Source organism: Penicillium cinerascens (genome assembly GCF_028974065.1).
Source record: "Penicillium cinerascens strain IBT 15544 chromosome Unknown contig_16_segment0_segment0, whole genome shotgun sequence".
NCBI lineage: Eukaryota > Fungi > Ascomycota > Eurotiomycetes > Eurotiales > Aspergillaceae > Penicillium > Penicillium cinerascens.
Window position 1 is genome coordinate 3,694,282 of NW_026695286.1, and position 20,507 is coordinate 3,714,788.

General features: G+C 51.7%; 9 protein-coding genes across 9 annotated transcripts; 4 read left to right on the forward strand and 5 right to left on the reverse strand.

Annotated features, from left to right (window-relative positions):
- Positions 1-133: 133 nt before the first annotated feature.
- On the forward strand, positions 134-748 carry N7498_001396 (dynein light chain DYN2; the record flags this gene model as incomplete). The annotated part of the gene is made up of 7 exons (XM_058448459.1): positions 134-164; positions 220-242; positions 297-330; positions 379-413; positions 478-504; positions 560-629; positions 684-748. The coding sequence occupies 7 exons, from the start codon at positions 134-136 to the stop codon at positions 746-748; spliced, it is 285 nt and encodes a 94-aa protein (XP_058313870.1).
- A 348-nt stretch (positions 749-1,096) lies between these two features.
- Positions 1,097-1,910, forward strand: N7498_001397 (rhodopsin family protein; the record flags this gene model as incomplete). Its single annotated transcript, XM_058448460.1, has 7 exons — positions 1,097-1,127; positions 1,251-1,304; positions 1,378-1,411; positions 1,466-1,490; positions 1,551-1,583; positions 1,671-1,711; positions 1,763-1,910. The coding sequence occupies 7 exons, from the start codon at positions 1,097-1,099 to the stop codon at positions 1,908-1,910; spliced, it is 366 nt and encodes a 121-aa protein (XP_058313871.1).
- Positions 1,911-2,215: 305 nt separating this feature from the next.
- N7498_001398 (sodium:solute symporter family protein) lies at positions 2,216-4,482 on the reverse strand (the record flags this gene model as incomplete). Its single annotated transcript, XM_058448461.1, has 5 exons — positions 2,216-3,420; positions 3,471-3,515; positions 3,570-4,076; positions 4,129-4,301; positions 4,361-4,482. The coding sequence occupies 5 exons, from the start codon at positions 4,480-4,482 to the stop codon at positions 2,216-2,218; spliced, it is 2,052 nt and encodes a 683-aa protein (XP_058313872.1).
- A 1,404-nt stretch (positions 4,483-5,886) lies between these two features.
- On the reverse strand, positions 5,887-6,457 carry N7498_001399 (SEC61-beta family protein; the record flags this gene model as incomplete). Its single annotated transcript, XM_058448462.1, has 3 exons — positions 5,887-5,921; positions 5,979-6,324; positions 6,455-6,457. 3 exons carry the CDS (start codon positions 6,455-6,457, stop codon positions 5,887-5,889), a joined length of 384 nt encoding a protein of 127 aa, XP_058313873.1.
- An 854-nt stretch (positions 6,458-7,311) lies between these two features.
- Positions 7,312-8,488, reverse strand: N7498_001400 (uncharacterized protein; the record flags this gene model as incomplete). Its single annotated transcript, XM_058448463.1, has 3 exons — positions 7,312-7,797; positions 7,855-8,287; positions 8,346-8,488. The coding sequence occupies 3 exons, from the start codon at positions 8,486-8,488 to the stop codon at positions 7,312-7,314; spliced, it is 1,062 nt and encodes a 353-aa protein (XP_058313874.1).
- Positions 8,489-9,706: 1,218 nt separating this feature from the next.
- On the reverse strand, positions 9,707-11,546 carry N7498_001401 (MFS transporter; the record flags this gene model as incomplete). The annotated part of the gene is made up of 7 exons (XM_058448464.1): positions 9,707-9,831; positions 9,890-9,941; positions 9,995-10,101; positions 10,154-10,455; positions 10,506-10,633; positions 10,682-10,905; positions 10,955-11,546. 7 exons carry the CDS (start codon positions 11,544-11,546, stop codon positions 9,707-9,709), a joined length of 1,530 nt encoding a protein of 509 aa, XP_058313875.1.
- Positions 11,547-12,064: 518 nt separating this feature from the next.
- Positions 12,065-13,737, forward strand: N7498_001402 (cytochrome P450; the record flags this gene model as incomplete). Its single annotated transcript, XM_058448465.1, has 6 exons — positions 12,065-12,378; positions 12,431-12,461; positions 12,512-12,655; positions 12,708-12,837; positions 12,898-13,528; positions 13,578-13,737. The coding sequence occupies 6 exons, from the start codon at positions 12,065-12,067 to the stop codon at positions 13,735-13,737; spliced, it is 1,410 nt and encodes a 469-aa protein (XP_058313876.1).
- A 439-nt stretch (positions 13,738-14,176) lies between these two features.
- On the forward strand, positions 14,177-15,013 carry N7498_001403 (uncharacterized protein; the record flags this gene model as incomplete). Its single annotated transcript, XM_058448466.1, has 2 exons — positions 14,177-14,384; positions 14,439-15,013. The coding sequence occupies 2 exons, from the start codon at positions 14,177-14,179 to the stop codon at positions 15,011-15,013; spliced, it is 783 nt and encodes a 260-aa protein (XP_058313877.1).
- A 1,210-nt stretch (positions 15,014-16,223) lies between these two features.
- On the reverse strand, positions 16,224-19,918 carry N7498_001404 (uncharacterized protein; the record flags this gene model as incomplete). The annotated part of the gene is made up of 9 exons (XM_058448467.1): positions 16,224-16,241; positions 16,292-16,578; positions 16,632-17,061; positions 17,126-17,166; positions 17,871-18,518; positions 18,570-19,021; positions 19,076-19,557; positions 19,616-19,812; positions 19,870-19,918. The coding sequence occupies 9 exons, from the start codon at positions 19,916-19,918 to the stop codon at positions 16,224-16,226; spliced, it is 2,604 nt and encodes an 867-aa protein (XP_058313878.1).
- Between the last annotated feature and the right edge of the window lie 589 nt (positions 19,919-20,507).

Genomic DNA, 20,507 nt, shown 5'->3' on the forward strand with positions numbered 1-20,507 from the left:
AAGGCGGTAAAGCGTGGGCCTCGACGCGCTCGATTGCCGCGCAGCTTGAATCGTCAACGGACACCCCTCACACGCCGAAAGGATCGCTATTCTCGAACGCACCGGATCACTGTGATACGCCCTGACTGCAATAATGGCTACCGAGAAGAAGGACAAGATGGAGGGTAAGATGGTCCCCTCTCCCGCGGCCGGTGACTGGTGACTAACCTTTGTGTACAGCGCAAATTAAGTCCGTGGACATGGTACGAGACGATGGCATTCGCATTTCCTGGTCAGGCTCTTACATAGTGATATAGACGGAGGATATGCAGCAGGAGGCCATTGCCCTTGGTAGGAATCCTGGATATCCCCGCAGGTGAATTGCGACTGATTTCTTAGCGATCGAGGCTATGGAGAAGTACCACATTGAGAAGGTAAGTGCACATTCAGTTTCCCGCAGAGACCTACTTCCCAGAATGCCTTACTAACAATTCACAGGACATCGCGCAGTATATCAAGAAAGAGGTCCGCGCTGACCCTCCCTGCACCTCCTCATATCTCTCGCTCATAACCGCTATAGTTTGACTCTCGGAAGGGTGCTACCTGGCACTGTGTCGTCGGCCGGAACTTTGGCAGCTTCGTCACTCATGGTCAGTGCTGAACAGTTGATCTCGATCGAGATCCACCGCTGACCATCCCCGCAGAGACAAAGCACTTCATCTACTTCTACCTCGGCCACTGCGCCATCCTCCTCTTCAAGACCCAGTAAGCTGGACATTGGTTTGGCAACAATGAGTTTGGGGGCTTTCAGGAAGAAGTCAGGCAAATTGCCCTTTACAGCGATCCTTTGTTGCGTGTCATGACTTTCAGCTATTTTACCGGAGCGCTTTCCATACGAGAGAATTGATGCATTCTGTACACAATTTCATTTCAAATACTGATGATATAACCCCTGAAATATCAGATGTAGAACAAAATACAAGAACTGGTGTATTTGTGTTTTCTACACGGGTCACATGGAATCACGTGCCTTCCTGCCAAGAAACCAAGCCATAGCGGCCGCTGCCTTGATGTTCGATGTTCATCTTTGGTACCTTTTGCACCTCCCGTCGACATTATGGCGATCTGTATCACATTCGGCACTCATGGTGAGTTGTGGCTCTGAGTCGGGGGCTATGGACCCTGGGGTGGACCCGACGCCTTATCTGGTGTCGCGTCTTTACTCTTGTGACTCCAACCATCTATATCGCGGGATACTGACTTGGTAACAGAGTTCACGAGCATGCTCGAGGGCTATGAGAATGTCCGTGCTTATTGTTACAACTGTATGTTCTGCCCTTGATGATTGTCTTTCCACGAGAGTTCAGACCTGGACGGCCCGCTGACGTATGTCCATAGGCCAGCACTGGAACGGCCACTGCCTCACTCGATGGTATGTATCTCCAGGTGTATCCGTACTCAAAATCTGGCTAACAATATAAAACAGGCCATTCTTCACCGTTTGCTTTGTTGTAAGCATATTGTCTTTCTTCGCGGGCATTGGATATGTATGACTGACGTGATCTTCCTAGCCTCTGATTCCACTTTCGACCCACAAGTATAAGGTAAATCTTCTTATTACTTAGATCTCAATCTCTCGAACTTCTGCCACAAGACCAGCGTCTATTTTACAACCACTAACAATCAAGTAGGAGGTTACATGCTACACCTGCCGCTTCACTCAAGACTTGCGGTAAGTTGGTACCCATAGCACCCAACAGGCCCCAAAACTGACAGTACCAAGCGACCGGCCTGATATCACACCAGACACTAGGCCGCCGCCGCATATGCAATGGGGGCCACAGCCACCCCCTCTGGCATCCGGAGGTTGGCAGCAACAGCAGGACCCTGGCAAACAGCAACCTCAGCAAGAGTCTATGGGATACAAGTAAAGCCCACCTCGTGGTGTTTGTGTACCCAGCTGCAGCGTTGACTTGTTTTCTTTGGGGAGTGGAGTGAGTGGCCGGGGAGGGATGAGAATGCGTTTCAGCCGTATTTCGGCAAATTGTTCCGTGGCGTTGGGATCTGTTTTCCACTAGCAAAAGACACTAAACCTGAAATACCGATCTATGAAATGGGAACTGAGTAATTCATGAAACCGTGGTATTATAGTAGAAACTCATAGCAGGGGTATAAAAAAGCCGCATAACCATCCCAACCCCCTATCCTAACAAAAAAGTAATACAATTGCGAAATCTCAAGAGGAAGTATTCAGCATCTCCTTCCCCTTCTCCTCGACCTGCTCAGCCGGCGTCGCAACACCCGAAGTGTGCGAATCATCAGTCTTCCGACCCTCATGAACCATAGGCTTCCTCCCCATAAGATCAAGACTCATCATCCGCACAACACGAACAATACTCTCACGACCTTCATAAAGCGGGAAAATAACAACACCGAAAAGTGTAAAGAACAACCACAGAATCCCAACAACAACCCAGCCAGTAAAGAACTTCTTACTGAAGACATACGAAGTACCGTACATCGGAATCGGCCAGAGGATCAGCAACGAGAAGGCCATGAAGACCGTCAAGGTGCGAGAGTAAAACGCGGCTTTGTTCAGTTTGCGAGTTTCTTCATCGGATTGGTCCTCTGATGGATCTGTTTCGCCGGGGACGAGCTCCAGGTCGACGTGGGCGGCCGCCGCGACATCGGTGTCGTCGACTAGGCGGATTGCGCGCATTGATTTGTAGTCGTAGTTCTGGGGCCCGAAGACGTAGGTGAAGAACGGGACGAAGACGAGCGGGCTGAGGAGGGCGGCCACGTTGCCGGCTAACATGGGGTAGTTGGCTCCGGTGGTGGTCACGTTCAGGACTCCAGATTCCTTCTTTGCGGTCACCAGCCAGGCGATGAGAGAGACGGCCAAGCCGAGCGGTGGTGACGCGCCTGCTGCGATCCAGTTCTGGCCCTTCCACAGTAGGGTCATGGCGCCGGGGAAGACGGCGGATGAGATGATGACTCCCATCAGGAGGTACAGGTATCCCATTCCGATACCGGCGTAGTAAAGGCCTGTGGCAAAGCCGGCCATGATGATGGAGTAAATGATGCAGGACATGTGAGAGATCCAAACGAGCTTCTTGCCCTTGGCAGAGGGGTCGATGTAGGCCTGGTAAATGTCGTAGGTCCAGATAGATGAGACGGCGATCAACTGGGCCGAGAAGGCAGAGGTAACAGCCATGAATATCATGAGTGTTGTCGCAACTGCCCCGCTATAGCCCAGTAGCTTGACTGCTGCAAAGGGGAGGACAAGTCCGGCTGTCACATCGTCGCTGCTGAGCCGCTGTGAGCCTTCGAGGGCCAGAGCTGAGATGCCCAATGTGCTGGCGCAGAGCCAGGGAATGGCGAACCAGCAAAGTCCGCCGATAACGTAGCCGGGGAAAGCGTGGACAGGGCTTGCGGCGATAGCTATTTCAATTAGTTTGCGCATTGGTGTTGTAGGGGCTGTGGCTATTTACCTTTGTTGTAGTAACCGTTGTCAAGGAAGACAGTTCCAAAGTTGCCTTTCACAATAGTTAGCAAAACTATACGAGACCAGAAGAAACTTCACAACTCACCAATCAGGTTGATAATCCAGAAGATACCACCCTCCTTAGACCGCATAGTCAAGTAACTGCCCTCGGCATTACCCTCAACAGGATGAGCCTTCGCAGCCAGAACCAGAGCATCATACATCTTGCCCGGCGAACCCAGCTGCGCATTGGTAGCGTATGCCGAAAAGGCAAACAGGAAGATAACCACCAAGATAACCACGGTATGCAAATAATCCGTGATGAACGTCGCCTTGATACCTCCAAAGAGAGTATACAGGACCACGCCGATGGGAAAAAGGAAACAGGCTGCTGGGGTAGGCACGCCAGTAAGGGAAGTCATAACGGCTGAACCGCCCGTGAGCAGCATGGCCGTGACGAGGATGTTGGTCATGAGACAGAAGACAATGAAGACAACGTGCACGGCGGTGCCGTAGCGGGCGTGGATAACTTCGAGGAAGGTGTGGGCATTTGGTGCGCGACGCTTGAGTTCAATGGCTAGGGTTGCGAAGAGCAAGATCTGGACCGTTGCGCCTGGTAATCGTTAGTTATGTTTTTGGTTTGGATGTCGATGTATAAGACTCACCCGATGCATAGAAGAAGGGTCCCGAGATGCCGTATTTGTATGCCACGGCTGACGACTGGAGCAGTGTTGCTGCCCACGTCCAACTACTAACCACTGCGGCAGCGACAAGACCGGACTTGACGGATCGTCCCGCCGTTGAGAACATTTCGGAGGTCTGGACTTCATTCTGGTATCTTGATTCGGAGATGTTGTCAGTTGATATGTCTGATACAGGGTAGTGACTGAAGCTCACCTCTTCAGGGCCCAGGTAATAAAGATCATCAATAGCGCAAAGGCGAATCCCAATCCCAGGATAATACCGTAGCCAAATCCTTGGGACAGGGGCGCTGTAAAGGTAACCGTTCCAGACGACATGGCTGGACGACGAGCTCTAACGTGCTTGAGCAACAGGCCAATTAAGGCGATATGCTATATAGGCAGGGCAAAGGAACGAAAAAAGAGAAGCGCGAGGTTCAAATATAAGTGGAGGTCCACAATAGCTTCAGTTGGAATGGAATGTAGCGGTGGAATGATCGTTCTAATTCTTCATTGCATATCATGCAAGACCCCCGCAACACATGCACCCATCTTATAAGAAGCCCAGTAAACCTGATTTCACCGTGACAAAGACTCAAAGCTCCGAACTCGCACGCTTAAACTCCGGGAAAAGAGAACATGCTGATCCCAGAGCTTAGATAGTCCACCCTCGCGGCCAAGATAAGGGCTACGCCTCTCGTAATGGCCTCGGGGCCGCGGACGGCCACAGGGCGTCGGCCCTAAGGAAACTAAGGAAGAGCAGGGAGTGCCCGGCCTCAAGTTCAAGACCAACCTATCGCTGCGTAAAACCAGTCGAAGTTGACTGCGTTATCAGGTCGTCGTCTTGGCATCAAGGATCGTGATTGGCTCTCGCGCGGGAGAGATAAGACATTCCGAGGCGGCTGCTGCGCGCCATTGAATTGTGCTTGGGGTCGAGCGGAGTCTGGGCGTGGAGAATCGGGAGAGTTCGCGGCGCTGATAAAGACTTGTCAGTAACTATCACGTCCTGCTTACTCGATCCTCGTTATCATTAGTGACTACCCAGGCCCCGGCTGCAGACCATGGTGCTGGTCCCAGTACTTAAGGTACTCGGCCGATTAAGCTTGAAATGACTGAATGACTGCTTAGATTATCGGTGGTTCGCTCGTCATCGCCCAGGCATACCGCGAGGTACTTTATACTCAAGTATACGCGGTCTCGTCTCCCGGTACTAAAGTCCGAACTCTACTCAGACACCATTCCACATCTGGACAACACGATCTCGGATACGAGCTGATGATGATCCAGGCCCAGATCCAGGACCTCATTAACGATTCAATGCAATTGACTCTGATATGATACAGACGCTTAGATATCCCACCACCATCTCGGTAACCGCCACTTTCGAAGGGTACTCTTATCCTCTCACTGCGCTCATGGACGGCGCAGATCAAGGCTTGAACCCCGGTCAGGACACCGAAACGACACCAGGACACCGACCTATACAGCAGATAGGTCTTCGGTGCTCATGCCCAGCACCGGAAAAGAACAACAAAACAAAAACACCACACATGTCAAAGAAAATGGGGGACCACGGCAGTAGCCAATGTTGGAGATCCCGCGCCACCTTCAACGGAAAGGACAAATGTCACGGGGTATAGGAGAGGAAGGTTGGTTGAGAGAAGTTGAGGTTGTCCCGCAATCTGAGTCGACAGCAGATGGCCGCGCCATCGATTGCGAGAGGGGTGTATTCGGTGGAAGCGCTTATGCGGAGAACTTGCGGGTGATCTTGGCGATGACTATTGCAACAATTAATATTCCGACCCATCCACATATATAGAAACTCGTAAACATACCGTGCAGGCCAACAACCGAGAAGATGAAGCCCAGACTCAGAACCAGGACAACAACGGGGTCCACGCGGAGACCGGGGCTCTCGTCAGTGTAGAGCTTGAGCATGGTGCCGGAGGAGCCGCCGGCACCAGCAGAGCGGGTGGAGCTAGGACGGGCATTGCGCAGAGTCTCCTTGTGGTCGGCAGTAGCACGGCGGCGCATGGCAGCGCGAGGACCGCCGGGGGCAGTGGGCGAGGAGGGACGGCTGACGGAGGAACCGGAGGCAGCAGCGGCTCCAGCGCCGGCGGACTTGGAGTCGGGGCCAGACTCAGCACCCGAGGTGAGAGGGGAGGTGGGACGGGGGGAGGCCTGTATGGAGATGGAGGATTAGATGGATGCTGGATTTCTTGAAAGGAGGTGCCCAGGTGGTGGGGATGAGAGGACCCGTGGGATCACTGGATTGGTACCGAAAGGTCAATTGGGTGTAGAAATAACTCACCATTGTGATTGAATGAGGATAAAAGATTGGAGTAGAAAGGGAAAGGAAAAGGAGTGGAAGGAAGTTCGGGGAAGGAGAGTTTGCGGAGGAGTTGCAGTTGAGGCCACGATCGCGGTTTCCCGTTTGGTTACAGGGTACGGTACCGGTGTTGTCATGTGGCCACCTGTACACGCAATAGTGTGGTAATTATGTTACAAAAGTTACATTGATCCACCAATCAGAGACATGTGACCAGTAGCTTCTATAAGAAGTCAGACTGGAGGCACACGACTGTATACATAGCAAGTAAAAAATATAAACAAAAATACATGTCATTTGATTTATAACCGAGGTATCTAAAGGACAAGTAGGAACGTAGGAACAAGATGTGTTTTTTCGTGGTAGAGGTCTCATGCTTCGGCAATCTTTGCTCTTACACATAAAATGCTTGGAAGGCTACGCAGCTGAAGAACTAGGTCATATATTTGAATTTGAGTTTTTAGATTTTGAAGTAAGTTGAGGTCATTGGAAATGCCGTCTGTCTCTGCACTGTCATAAATGACATGGGAATGGGGGAAATACCCCGGGAATCATATCCAAGTAAAACGCCACCGGTGCTCTCGTGAAGGATATGTAAAAGGCCAAAGGGAAAGTAAAGTCACAGAAGTTTTGGACCCGTGGCAGGGAAGCCAAGGTCAAGGAGGGAAAGGTCGCAGCTTCGACGCAGGTGAGATATCATGTAAAACAACACGCAGATGACAGGCTTAAAGAATCAGTGTCCGAAGACGATAATCACAAAGGAAAGAGAAACCGCTCCAAGTACAACGCCGGGAAGAGATCGTTTTATGAAATACACTGTACCCTTGATCCCGTGGAGATCAATCGATCATCATCCGAGACGGAACCTGACTGAGAACATTGGAGGAGAGCTCAGTTGTCTTCTCCTCGGGATTGCCCTTCTTCTTGTTAATGTGCGGCTTCAAGCCCCGGTCGAAGTTGTGCGCGCACATGCAGGCGTTGATGATGGTGATCACGATCAGGACGAGGGTGATGATGGCGAAGAAGGTCATCGAGGGCCGGGCGGGCAGATATTGAGGGAACGTGGCCGGCGCGTACATTCGGTACAGCTTGAAGCAGAAATAGGCCATGGCGGCGAAGAAGAGCATGATGATGACGATCATCCCGAACATGGATTCCCGTCGGACAAACCAGGCACCGCAGGCCAGGATAAGGATAGTCACGGGGACGGCGATGATGGTGAGGTAGAATTCAGCATCATGCTTGGAGGAAGAAACAACGACCAGGAACTGGACGGTGAAACCGAGGAAGAAGAAAAAATCGAACTTCAGCAGAGCGATGTAGATCTAAAAAAAAAAGGTCAGATGGTGAACGGAATGAAGGGCTGGGCGAAAGAAACCTACCTGATAAGTCAGATAGCGGCGCTTCATACGCAGGTCCGCGCTGATGTGCTTGTAGATTGTCCAGGCGAACTCGTCATACAATTTCCACGCAACGAAGGTCATGAGCAAGCTTCCAAGGCCCACTATGCAGGGAATAATAATCAGAAAGGGCTGCGATTCCGCCCAGACCAACGGGCTGATTTCCTTCATGTCGGCTAATACGGAGACAGCGTTTTGGATCTGCTGCACTTGGACAGCACCGTAAATGAGGAGTCCGAAATTGCACAGGCAAAGCCCAATGACTTGAATGGTGTTTTTCATGCGAAGGGCATCGTAGACCAGAACCAGCTCGTAGAGGAAACCGAAACTGTAGAGGGCGAGGAAGGTGGGGATGGTCTTCGAGGAGGGACTGTCGTTCGCCTGCTCTTGGATTTGAAAGTTCGCGAAGATATAACTAAAGGAAGGTCGCCCGTCAGCGTCCTATTTTCTCATCAGCCGGGCGTGAAACATACCATTCTAGACCGAGCGTCACCAGTGTTTGGATGAGCGTGACGATGGCGAAGGACCATGTCCACGTGGTGTTAGGGACATACACCCTGCTCGGAGTCGCGGGCGGCGCGACATTTGTGTACCCCTCGCGGGCGCGAAACGCCATTGTATCCTGGCGAAACGAGGGATCGAAAGATCCTCCTCCTAAGAGTGAGACCGAGGCGTTCGACCCATGGGAGGGGATTTTGCTTAAGTGCTCCGAGGCGAAGCTCGGGCCCGCAGAGTGCTTGGGGAAAGACACAGTGGCGGTATTGCCCACCTGGCGGTGGTGTTTCCTTATTTATTGAGGGGATGAGAGTCAGGTGTCGGGGGTGGCAGGGCCCTGATACGTGGGCGAGTCGAAACGTCGGAAGGCTCGTGTGCCAGGCGGGCTTGGCGAGTTCGCTGGACCAGGATCGGGATTCGTGAAGATCAAGGGGGTCGTAGAATTAGACTTGAGCGAGTCTTCGTCACATCAGACTGCAGGGCACAGCTCGAGCCAGTCGAGTTCGCGAACGAGTGACGGGAACAAAAACAATGGGAGTATTTTGTCCCGAGTCGTGTGGCCCCAGGCGATTTGCGGCTGAGAAGCGGCGAAAGATGGCGAGCGAGGGCTTATGGGGCCGTAAAGATCTCGAAAGAAGGAAAGCGAGTGAGTAGGACGGCAGAGGGAGAGAGAGTAAAGGAAGAAGTCAAGTGGTTAGACTCAACGGCTACCGGTTAAGGGGCGGACCCATCCGGGGTTCAACACAATTCTTCGGAACATACCAGCAGAGGGCGGGCCGCACAATTCCACTTCACTCGAACGCTAACTTCTACGAGTTCCTCCACTGACTTCTCGAAATTCTAGACACCTTTTTCCCCCCTTCATCTTCAAGGCCCCCTGAGATGTGGCTCAGGTGGGGCCAGGCCCATCGATTCGCAACAGGTACCCTAAATTCTGCCTCGACGAGTTTTTTACGTGGCTGCCTTGTCATCCCTGGGGAAAGCGATCGAGGGACTTGTTTTGCCCTATAGAATACCCTAATGTTTTGTTGACTGTTTTGTCTGCAAATCGCAACCGCCGGTACGCCAGACCAAGCCACTCCTTGGCCAAAACATGTGGGATTTCCCTCTTCTAGCAGGAATCCGACCGTGTGGCTTGTCTCAAACATGACCACTGGTGGTGGCTGGGGGGTGTGTACTGTACTTGACTGGAATGCTACGCTACCGTGGCTGAGGCTGAGGGGTAGGCTTCGGCCCTAGTGCCCGCGTGGGATCGTCTCTACTGTGCCCTCTGGTGATCTATAGTGATCGAGGATCGGGCGATCTCTTAGACCCGGATCTATGCCATTGTACCGAGTAACTAGGATACAGCGACCAACTGAAGCGGCTTTCGCATGTGAGACCCGTATCGGTGTAGAAGCGCATATGCAGGGATCAGCCCCAAGCTGCAGATTATTGCCTGCGCCGAAAAGGTCCAGGTCCATCCTAGATTTTTCCTATTTTCAGTGTTTACTCAGCGGGGAAACGTCAGGGTCAAGCTTACCTGATTCCTCCACCCAAAGACTGATGAACCACGGGTTGATAAACGCTGATAACTGGGGTGGGTTAGTCCACCGGCCCCGTCTAGAACACTTGCTGTGGAACTCACGTTGATCACCACCGAGTAGAACATGATTACCTGCATCGCATATTCGGGATAATTGTCGACTACATACGTGGATAGCACCGTGTTTCCGACCTGTGTACCCGCCGCATCTACTCAACGGTCAACGAGCGGTCTTTTCAGCAAACCCCGATCGGTACTCACAAAGGAAGAAAGCAACTTGACCGGTCATCCAGTGCCAATTCCTATCCACCGAATTCCCCCAAAGAATGAGACCCACCGATGACACCAGTGCAGCCGGGTACCCGAGCCACAGTCTCATCTCCGGAATGCGTTGCGAATCGTTCTTGCAAGCTAATCGAGTAACGAGCCAATCACTCAGTCGTCCGGAGCAGAACACCTCAGCGAAGACGAGCCCCACGAGGAGACCGATGAAAAGGAGGCCCTGCACTTGAACGGTCCGGGTCTCGTAGGCCAATGGCTCCATCGTCATGATGGAGCAAATCCTAATTGGGTCAGATGGATTGTCGATGCGGTCTGGGCCTCGGTTCCTTACCACCAGTATTGGAAAAAGACATAGCAACAGACGCTGATGGAGATTGTGGGATATGTCCACAGTTTGCAAAACTCTAGGACTGCATCCCAGAACTTGGGATGGCTGACTCCCGGAATCGGTCGGAAATGCTGTCGTCGTCAGAGAAGCAGATCATTCGTTCGGAAAACAGTCCTTACCAGATGTCCCAGCTGTTTCGTTCGTTTGATGTCGGAAATGACATCATACATTGTTTCCTTGCACATTTCCTGTCCCTCCAGACCCGCTTCATGCTCCAAGACCACTGCCCGTGGATACCGGGTCTCTGGGAGAAAGAGACATTCACATACAAGCAAGATCCCGAAGAGGATAGTAACATGATAGCTGATCCAGTATTGAGAAACAGAGGCTAAGAAGCCACCCACTGCACAAGGAGTCAGCATGGTCGGGTTGATACCGGTCCTTATACATACCCACAGCACCCAGCACAGTCCCAACGTTCGCAGACATCGCCCACAGACCCACGCGAAAACCCCTCTCATGCTCGAAAGACAGATCGTTAATGACCGTCAATCCAATATTGGCAGATGGGCCGGCACCCACTCCCTGGAAAAAGCGTGCAGCCATATAACCCGAAAGAGAGTTACCTTTGAGGGAGGTGCACCCGCTCGCCACAAGAGCAATGGCGGTGCTGGCAATAAGCACAATGCGCCGCCCATAGGTCTCTGCCAGAGACGAGGTAACGAGTGGGCCAATAGCTAGCCCAAGACATGGTACTGCGAATGACCAATTCACTTTTGTATATGTCGTGTCAAATTGGACCTCGAGCTCGGTGAAGGATGGAACTGGTGCTGTGGTGAAATAGGTGAGTAGGCAGTAGGCAAAGCATGCAATCACAATGCACGTGTATTTTTGAACAAAATTCCAGTTTAGAGGATCCATAGGATCTCTCGTCACTGCTGGGTATAGAGGATCTCCAGATGGACTCAGCCGAATCGGTTTGGTCTGGCCGGCCTTCGCGTTTGCCGGTGACTCTTCGATATCAGGGCATTTACCGAGTGACATGACTGTTGCATGCCCAGAAAAGAGAACTAAAAGTATACGATAAAGCTAGTGAAATAGGAGACTTGGATTCTTATTTAACCTAGATGGCCATCCGCTGCTGTGTATTATCCTGCTTATCTCTCCCGTGCCATACTACCCGGCAGTAAGAGCAGATAACGAGGAGACTGGGCTGATGAACAAGGCTTGTGACGGTTCTGTACTTGACACTAGTCGCTGCCATCTCCTCCGACTTCCTATTCCGTGCTAAGTGCCGAGCCTTATCGCCTAACCTCAAGCCAGTCGCCGCCTTCCCCGCACGCAACCCCCGTTTTTAGCGAGAGATATCGGCTAACCTTGGCGGATCGGCGGGTTTCCCATCGCCAAGGGATTACAATGCGATTATCTAATGGCGACTGAGGATCATTTAGGGCCGTGGTATAAATAATCGAAAACATGAATAGCCCTGGGTAGATTTGAGCACCTCCAAACACAGCCTGCTCCCAATCATCCGAGCACCGATTCAGTCACCAAACGCAACCATGCTGTCGGTTTGGGCAGGCATCATCCTTTTATTCGGATATGTCGTTGGTCAAAGGCTATTCTCACCTTTGTCGAAGGTGCCAGGCCCGTGGTTTACAAGGTTTACGAGTCTTTGGATCAAGTACCAAGAGTTCACGGTGAATCGACGGGAGGCCATTCATGAACTTCACAAGGAATACGGGCCGGTCGTCCGCCTTGGTCCAAATGAAGTATCATTTACAAGTCTCGAAGCCATCAAGGAGATTTATGCTTCTGGAGGCAGTGGCTATGACAAGACGGAATTCTATTCCCTTTTCAAGCAGTTCAAGACAAAGTGAGTCTCTACCAGGTTGTTTCCGGTCGGTTTTTTTGCTGACATGACGAAGGACTATGTTTTCTACACTACCCAAGGACGAGGTACGTTGATCCTAGTATGCTGCATTGGAATCTGTCTGACCACTCTACAGCACAGCAAGAGAAAGCGCATCTTCGCAGAGAGGTATGCTATGACCAATGTCATGAAAGCAAAGCCTCTGGCTGCTATCCATGAGCGTGCAATGGCCTTTGTGAACCAGTGTGCCGAAGCCGGCAAGAAAAGCGTCGATGTATATGTGGGTACTCTGGTTGTGCCAGGCCTTGAGCTTTGCTAATGTTCAAATGCAGGTGCTCCTGCACTGTTACGCTGTCGACTGCGTCACACACTTCATGTTCAGTCCGGGCGGACTGAAATCGCTCACCATTCAGAAGGACTTTGAGATCATGCGAGAGCTAACCTATCATCAAAGTCTACAGAGTGAGTCCCGCCTTTACTGACAATCATGGTGGAAGACAGTGAATACTAAACATAACTCAGAAAACCTTCTGGAGTACTATCTCCCTGCACTGGCCCCATACTTCCCCAAGATTCTTCATCCGCGAGCATCCCCCAAAACCAACCAATACGTACAAGACATGGTCGCACAGTCCGAAGTCGAAAGCCACACACTCGTGGAAAAGCTGAAGCGCAAGGATTCTAACCTGGAGCTCATCCAAGCCGCCGCAGAATGCAAAGACCACATGGCAGCAGGAATCGACACAACCGGCGACGGCCTTTGCTTCCTTATGTGGGAGCTTTCGCAATCTCACAACCTTGAATTTCAAACCAAACTTTACCGTGAATTGGCTGCTGCGCCGGCAGATGCATCCTTGGATAGCTTGGTTTACCTCGACGCGGTCATCAAGGAAGCACTGCGTTGCTCGCCGCCTATCCCGATGTCGCTGCCTCGCTATGTTCCACACGGTGGACGAATGATTGACAATTACTTTATCTCCGCGCATACGATTGTCAGCTGCCAGCCTTATACTGTGCACCGTTATCACGAGGAGGTATTCCCCGACCCGGATCGGTTCTATCCTGAGAGGTGGCTTGAGGAGAAGGGCGCTGCGGAAAGGAACAGATATTTCTTTTCCTTTGCTGTTGGAGGTAGGGGATGTACGGGCAAGAAGTAAGTCTCCCTGAACCAATATTGACCTGGGATGATGCTAATTTCGGAGTCTCGCCTTGGTGGAGATGAAGACCCTGCTACGAGAAGTGTACTCGCGCTTCCAGACTACTGTTGCTCCGGACATGACGGGGTCTATGGAGATAGACGACCAGATTATTTCGTCGAGGCCAAAGGACCAGACTTGCAAGTTGGTATTTACTCCTGTTTAGATGAGGTTTCGGTTGAATATTGTGGGATTCAGGACATGGGGAGGGAAATCGAAATGACCAATTGAATGACACTATTTCCAACTATACCCGCGGTCAAGATTATGTTGAAGTTAAAATAATTAGCACGGTTTTGTATTTCGTAAAAGGAACGAGGAGACGCTCAAAATAGTTGCTCGAGCCGATGTGCGGGGCGTGAGGGGGAACCCACGACCCGATAAGAGCGATCACCTCAATGGCTGGCCTTCTCCTCCAGATACCCGATTCGTATCCATCACAAGCTCATACTTCCGCTGCATCCTTTCTCCATTTTCCATACCCGGAGCCTGGTGTCCTCCGCGGTCCGCAGTTCACCCGTTGTTGCCAGTGCAAACCGGCATAGGCTTTTCCAACTAAACCCCGTTTCAATTGATCCAAGATAATCATACTCGCCATCTCAGCCATGGCCAACCCTAACCTATCCGTCCCAACAACCTGTCGCCTCTCCACGCGTCTCTCGCTACAATGGCTCCCAGAGCCCGCCGGCGAAGAAACAACCGACACAGTCGTCATGTCCGTGAACGGCTGGTACTTGGACCTCCGCATGAAGAAAACAGGCGGAATGGACTGGGCAATTGCAGGCCAGCGAATTGTCGAGAGCCAAGACCCAGGTTCGTGAGCCTGTAAAAAATGCTTCCCCGTTCCTGCCACTGACAAGTCTACAGTCAAAGTGTCTTTCACACACGAACTTGACTCCCACAATGCCTTTGAAAGTGTTGATTGTGGTACTTTCGAGCCACTTTCGCCGGGCGTTGATAAAGAGACTGGGTCTATGTCCAATTATGATCAGCCCGGGGCTCCTGTGATGGAGTATGTGGAGATCTGGAAGGAGCTTTCTTTCCGAGAGGGGCCTGAGGGGGCCTTGAAGGGCATCTCGTGGGTCCTTGAGTCGGATGACGGGGTTGTTAGCGAAGGAGAGCAGGAAGTCTCGGTGACCAAGACATTCTTGGGCAGGATCTGGGGGACTTATTTGGCCCTTCGGCAAACTCAACTCCATAAGCGCCACAAGGACTCCTCTGGAAATTGGACTGTGAGTAAGTCTGGACTCGATGTTAGTGCTAGGAGGGAAGAATGGGACTCGGGATGGATTGAGAAGGTTGTGTTCGGAGGAGCTGCGGAGCTCTTGCCATCAATTACTGATATTGAAGGCGAAGGAAAGGGATCTTGGAGAGTTCCAGGCGAGAAAGTGACGATCAAGGGAAAGTCGTATATTGTTCGAGCATTTGAGGAGATTCAGTGAAGTGTTTGAATCGCTGAAATAATCTACTTTTGGTATTCTCCGAGCCAATTGGCCCTGACGCAACATGTTATGGCCTCCTAGATGCAACAAGTCAATTCCAGCACTTAATAGCAGTAAATACTTTGCAATCAAATCCCTCATTCATCAACACGCGACTCCAACCAAACCGGCAGAATAACCCACCTAGTACCCAACCAAGAAAGCGGTGAATATATTCCCACAGCCTCATATTTCTTCGACTCATCATCTTTTCTTTTTCTTTTCCTCAAGCGCCATCCCCACCAATGCTGCGTTTCTTTGCTACACACGACAGCAGGCTCACCTCTGTCCTCGCCTGGTTCGTCCAGCGTGAGACCCTTTGCAAATGAGAAATTCGGAGAATTCTTCAACTACCCAACCCGCTCCCTCTTCTCTCGAGAAGAGCGGAGCCGGTGCTGCCCGTGAGGGCCTGGTGTGACCTTTCGACACACCTGCACTCGGCATCAGAAACTTCGGGGGACTCGGCTTGCCGTTTTCCCCATGGGAGAGTCGGTGCGGAGATTGTGTGTGAGAACACTTTAGTGCAATACGCAGCATACTTGTGTTCTTCTTTTCCTTCGGGATTTGAAGGCGCGGTATCATTCAATTCCGATCATTCTGGTGGGGATGGCGCTTCACTTCTTTTTTTCAGGTCGGTTTTTTGTTTACCCCCCCTCTGATGGCTGCTTTGTGCGGCGGGTGGGTCTGGAAAGGATTGTTTTTTTTTGGCGACCTTGCTGATTAGTGGGGTTGTGGCCATGTCCCTGAGGTCCTCTTTAGGTTCTTTTCTGGACGTGGTGGTGGTGGTGGTGTGGATGTGTCTGCTTGTGTGCGTGGGCTGGAGCCGGTCAATGTCTTCGGCGCCAGATGTTTTTCATCGCCCTTATGGTTACCACAGAATGCAATCATGGTCTGGGGATACATGGCCAGAGCCTGGCAATGAAATCAATTTTGCTAGCTTACTAGGCCCAATACTGCATGCAAAATCTCAAGAAAATTCTTTTACTAGTAAGCAGCATGGCTTTAGAGTAGCCTGGTAGGCCCAGCTGGACCACTCGAGATGTAATAGAAAAAAACATGATATTGCCGTCCCTTCTATTCTAGGGACATGTAGTAGAAATAATAAAGATTCATTGCCTCCGTCAGCTTCTCGCCATTATCATAGGGGCTTCGTTTTGGAAGACCCGTCATTTTACTCCTCGTCGCCGATCTACAGATATCCATTAGCACCGTCTCACAAAACAAAAGAGTGTGACATACCTTGGGGGCGAGGTAGAACCGCAAGTGACCGCTTCCCAGACCGTACTCAACGAGCAGAGGCACCTCCTGAGACAGGTGTAGCTTTACAGAGCTGGAAAGGTTGGAGGCCTTGCAGAAGTTGACGAGGTACTTGAGGGAGAAAGTCAGGGCGACGGGTTCGGAAAGGGAGATGGAGACGTTCTGGTCGGGCTTGTCGACGTTGGTGTGCTGGCGGATGGTGACGGAGCCATTGCCAATGTCACCGGAGCAGGAGAACTTAACGCCCTCCTTGCTGGCCTCGATGACGACTGAAAAATCCCAATTAGACATGATTCCAAAGCTTATGGCGCAGACGACTTACCAGACTCGGACAGGGCGTTCAAATCCCTGCAGATACGCTGGAATTCCATCGCGGGCATCTCGACGGTAGCGGCGTATTCAGTCTCGGGGATAGCCAGGTGCTCCTGGTCAATATCCATGAGCTTGAGATCGTACTCGCTGAGGCGGTCGGTCTCGGCGCTCTCGAACATCAGGTTGACCGCATCGGGCGAGTCCTCGGCCTTCAGGGTCAGGATGTCTTCATTTTGGGCGGCACGCAGGACCTTGGTCAGGGAGACCAGGTTGATGCCGAGAGCGATGTTGCGGTCGCAACGGTACGGGGAGAAGCCCTCCGCGCGGAGTAGCATGGAGACCAAGGCAACGTGTGAGTTGTCCATGGCCTGCAGCGCAATACCGGAGTCATTGCAGTCGAAGTTGCAGTCCTGCACCAGATCCTTGATGGCGTCGACGACCTAGGGATTCCAACATCAGTTTATGGATCGAGGGACGTGAGATCGTCATAGTGGCTAGACGTACGCGCTTCAAAAGGCTTGCCTGCTCGAGCCGTGCTTCCAACACTGTGTCGTTGAGTTAGTCGGGGGTTCACGCACCACGGTCGGGTTTAGTGTGCTCAAGACTTACTGTTGATGAGGGGTGTGTTTGTGGGTTATTAAAAAGAGGGGTAGGAGCGAGGAGAAGGCGGCGTCGAATTGACGTAGAATTGAGTGGATAGAGGAGGAGGAGGGCGTGGGTATTCTGGAAGTGGTATTGATGAAGGTAGAAAGGCCAGCGGTCTGATTATAAGGCGAAATCGCGTCCGAGGGTTAGTGGGGAAACGCGCTCGCGCGCGTTTGGCGATATGTCCTAATTGGGCTAGTCTTATGCCTTCACAGTAAGGTGTCTGCAGTATGCGGCCTGAGGCCAGACTTTTGCGTATGTTATATGGTAGGTACATTGAGTTCCATTTGAATTACAAAAGAAGCTGTACTGTACAAAATGCTGAGGGAGGCCAAGAAAGGCTCAAATTCCAGCCAAAAATAGCCACGGAAAGAGGATCAACCCCTACACAAATAATGGTACAAACGAAAGAGAAGTGCAGTGAAAGAAAACCGAAAAAAGTCCCAGTAAACGCCGTATTCGCCAGATGCTTGTATAGACGTCAGGGTATCGTATCAAAATTGTGCTCCTAACCACTCGAACCCATTGAACATTGAAGAAGCCGTGGGATATGTTGGAGCAGGAGAAAGCAAGGGAACGAGTGACCGGTAAATCCATTAGATACTAGTCACTCGTTTAGACTGGGTATTTCGAGGCCGCTGTTTGATGACCATCTCCAGTTCCTTGAGCATGTTCGTATTGGCGTCCACTTTCTCGCGGGCGGTGGCCTGTCTCACCCTTTCTTCTCGCACGCGAGCCAGACGTTCATCTCTGGTTAAAGATGCTCTCTTATTCCTGGACGCGGGGAGCACAACTGCCTCGAAGATCTCCTCATCATCAAAACTATGCGTCAAGTCGGGGCGAGAGTCGCCGTTCAGAGCTTTAAGGGCGTCAGTGGGGCTTCCTTCGACAGCTGTAGTACCCCCCAGGCTAGGGGTTGGTGACAATGGCAAGACTGTACTTGTGGGCCGGGAGCGGTCCAAAGTATTGAGACGGTGTTGGCTATTCACCATAGCAGCTTTCCCTGCTTCCCATTCATGAAGAAGAGCCCGAATGTCGCCGCCAATCGAGTCGTACTGCGAAAGAAGAGTTGCTTCGAAATCACTGGTGTCCGGCCGGTCCATGTTGGCATTGGTCTCCTCACTGACGATGTGCATTTTTGCATGCAAGGAACGCACTCCCTGGAATAGGGAGTTGAGTCGTCGGAATTGTGCACGCACATTCTCCTTGCTTGGGGAGGCGGTCGGCAGCGGAGACGGAGGAATGGCATCCCCTGCGGAAATTAGCCAGTGTTTCTTGTCGCAAAACAAGCGGAAATACTCACGATCTTCCTCATCCAGGATTCTAGTCATTTTAGTCATGCTCGCTCCAGTGACTGCGGCAAGCTCGCGCATCTCCTCCACGGCGGAGCTCCATCGCGCAATATCTGAGGCGCCTCCGTCGGCGCTCAGAGCCAACAGACAGCACAAGACGCTTTTTCTGACGGTGTATAGTTTCCCGAACAAGTCCCGTAGGGAACGGAGCGAGTATTGGTCTTCCAGAGACCGGTTTACCAAGGTCAATTCGATCGCTTCTAGGTCCTCGAGTCCAATGTCATATATGTCGTAATATTTAGCCAGGTTTCCTTCGTCGGTAAGAGGGCGTAGGGTATTTTGGGATTGAATATAGCGTTCGAGCATCGACCAGAAACATTCCGACACGGCCCGGCGAAGTCTCAGGCACCGTCTGGTCTGAACTTGGTCCTCCAGTCGACTAATCGGCGGTAAAGGTGTGCTTCTGTAAAGCAAAGTTAGCCCATATATCTCCCCCATTACACTTGTGGCGTCTCACATCCGATATCCTCTGGAAACCAGTTCCACCTCCTGGATGAAGACCACCGAAGCGGACGCAGCCGAGTCAAATCCTTGAGCATTTCCAATGAAGGTGCCAGCAGCTTCCACAGCCTGATGCCGCAAGTATTTAAGCCACTGCCTCTTTGCGAAAGCATAGAAAACAACGCCCAGCACCGGGACAAGAACCAAGAGCACTCCGATTCTTCGTGGGTTGAGCCCGGATCCCGTTTTAGACCGACACCAGTGTAGCAAGAAAGCAATCGAGAAAGACGTAGCGCCGGTAACAATGGCACCGTGCAGACCGAATGTTGTAGAAAGAGAGGGAAGCTCTACGGGTTGGAAAGTGGACGCAACGTCTGCGGCGGAGGTGTAGGAGGGGGCGCTATGCTCGTTCAACAACTGCGAGGCGACGATAACGTATCCGAACTGTTCCAGAAACCTCTCATTGTCACCTCGTCCGATGCGCGCATTTAAGGCGGACTAAAATCATTCCAGCTGTCAGAATATGGCTCCCACCATGGGTGACGGGGGCAAATACTGAGCAAGCACTATACAACTTCTCAGCCACCCTTCCGTGTCGCGTGTTTACCAAATGCAAGGGCTTCGGCAGTTTGTTGCGTACACGCTCCTGGAATTTGGAGGCTCCCCGTGGGGCAAAGTTGGTGGACGGAACGTCTGCTTCATCCTCACTGTGCATCTCCTGGACAAGCCAGTTCTCCTCACTCTCGCCTTCACCTGATGACGACACACGTGAGTATATAGTTTCTCTGCGTTCTGGCAGATGCGACGAACCTTGGAGGTAGTCGGCTAGCGGCGAATTCTCATATACGAGTGACTCCATGGCCGAAAATCATTCCGGAGCGAGTCGAGGAATAGAGCGGAGGCGGAGACGAAACGCGGAACGGGGGAGAGGATGAAACGGGGTTAGGCAAGCCGCGCGCCTAGGGACATGTCGCAGAAAGACCACTCTCCAGTCGTTGTATCGTGTGAGTCTTGTTAAGATTGAGAGACAACTCGGCCACGTTGAACATCCGGGGAAAGGAGAGGTCACGGGGGCTCAATTTAGGGCAGAGGACCCACTCGGCTCCTTTTTCGATTACTCGGGAACTCGGCTGATCAGAGGTTACATATTTGACTTCATAAATTGTCAACTATGATTAGCGTGTACTATTGAGGATAACCTAGGTCTGCAAGGAGCAGATTATCATCTGGGCTAACTTGCAGGGTGAGGGATCCGAGGAGTATGCCGCCGAACCAGAGATGACAGAAGTCAGATCAGGAAACTGCGCCGGTGCAGCCGCCAAGCACCTATGGACAAGGATGGATAAAGTTACCGTTGTAGACGTGCCGTGTACCAGATAAGCCTGTGAATGTTATCCATCGTGTTTCCATTTCGGGAAGGCGCGCCTTGAATGTCACGTGTATTTCCC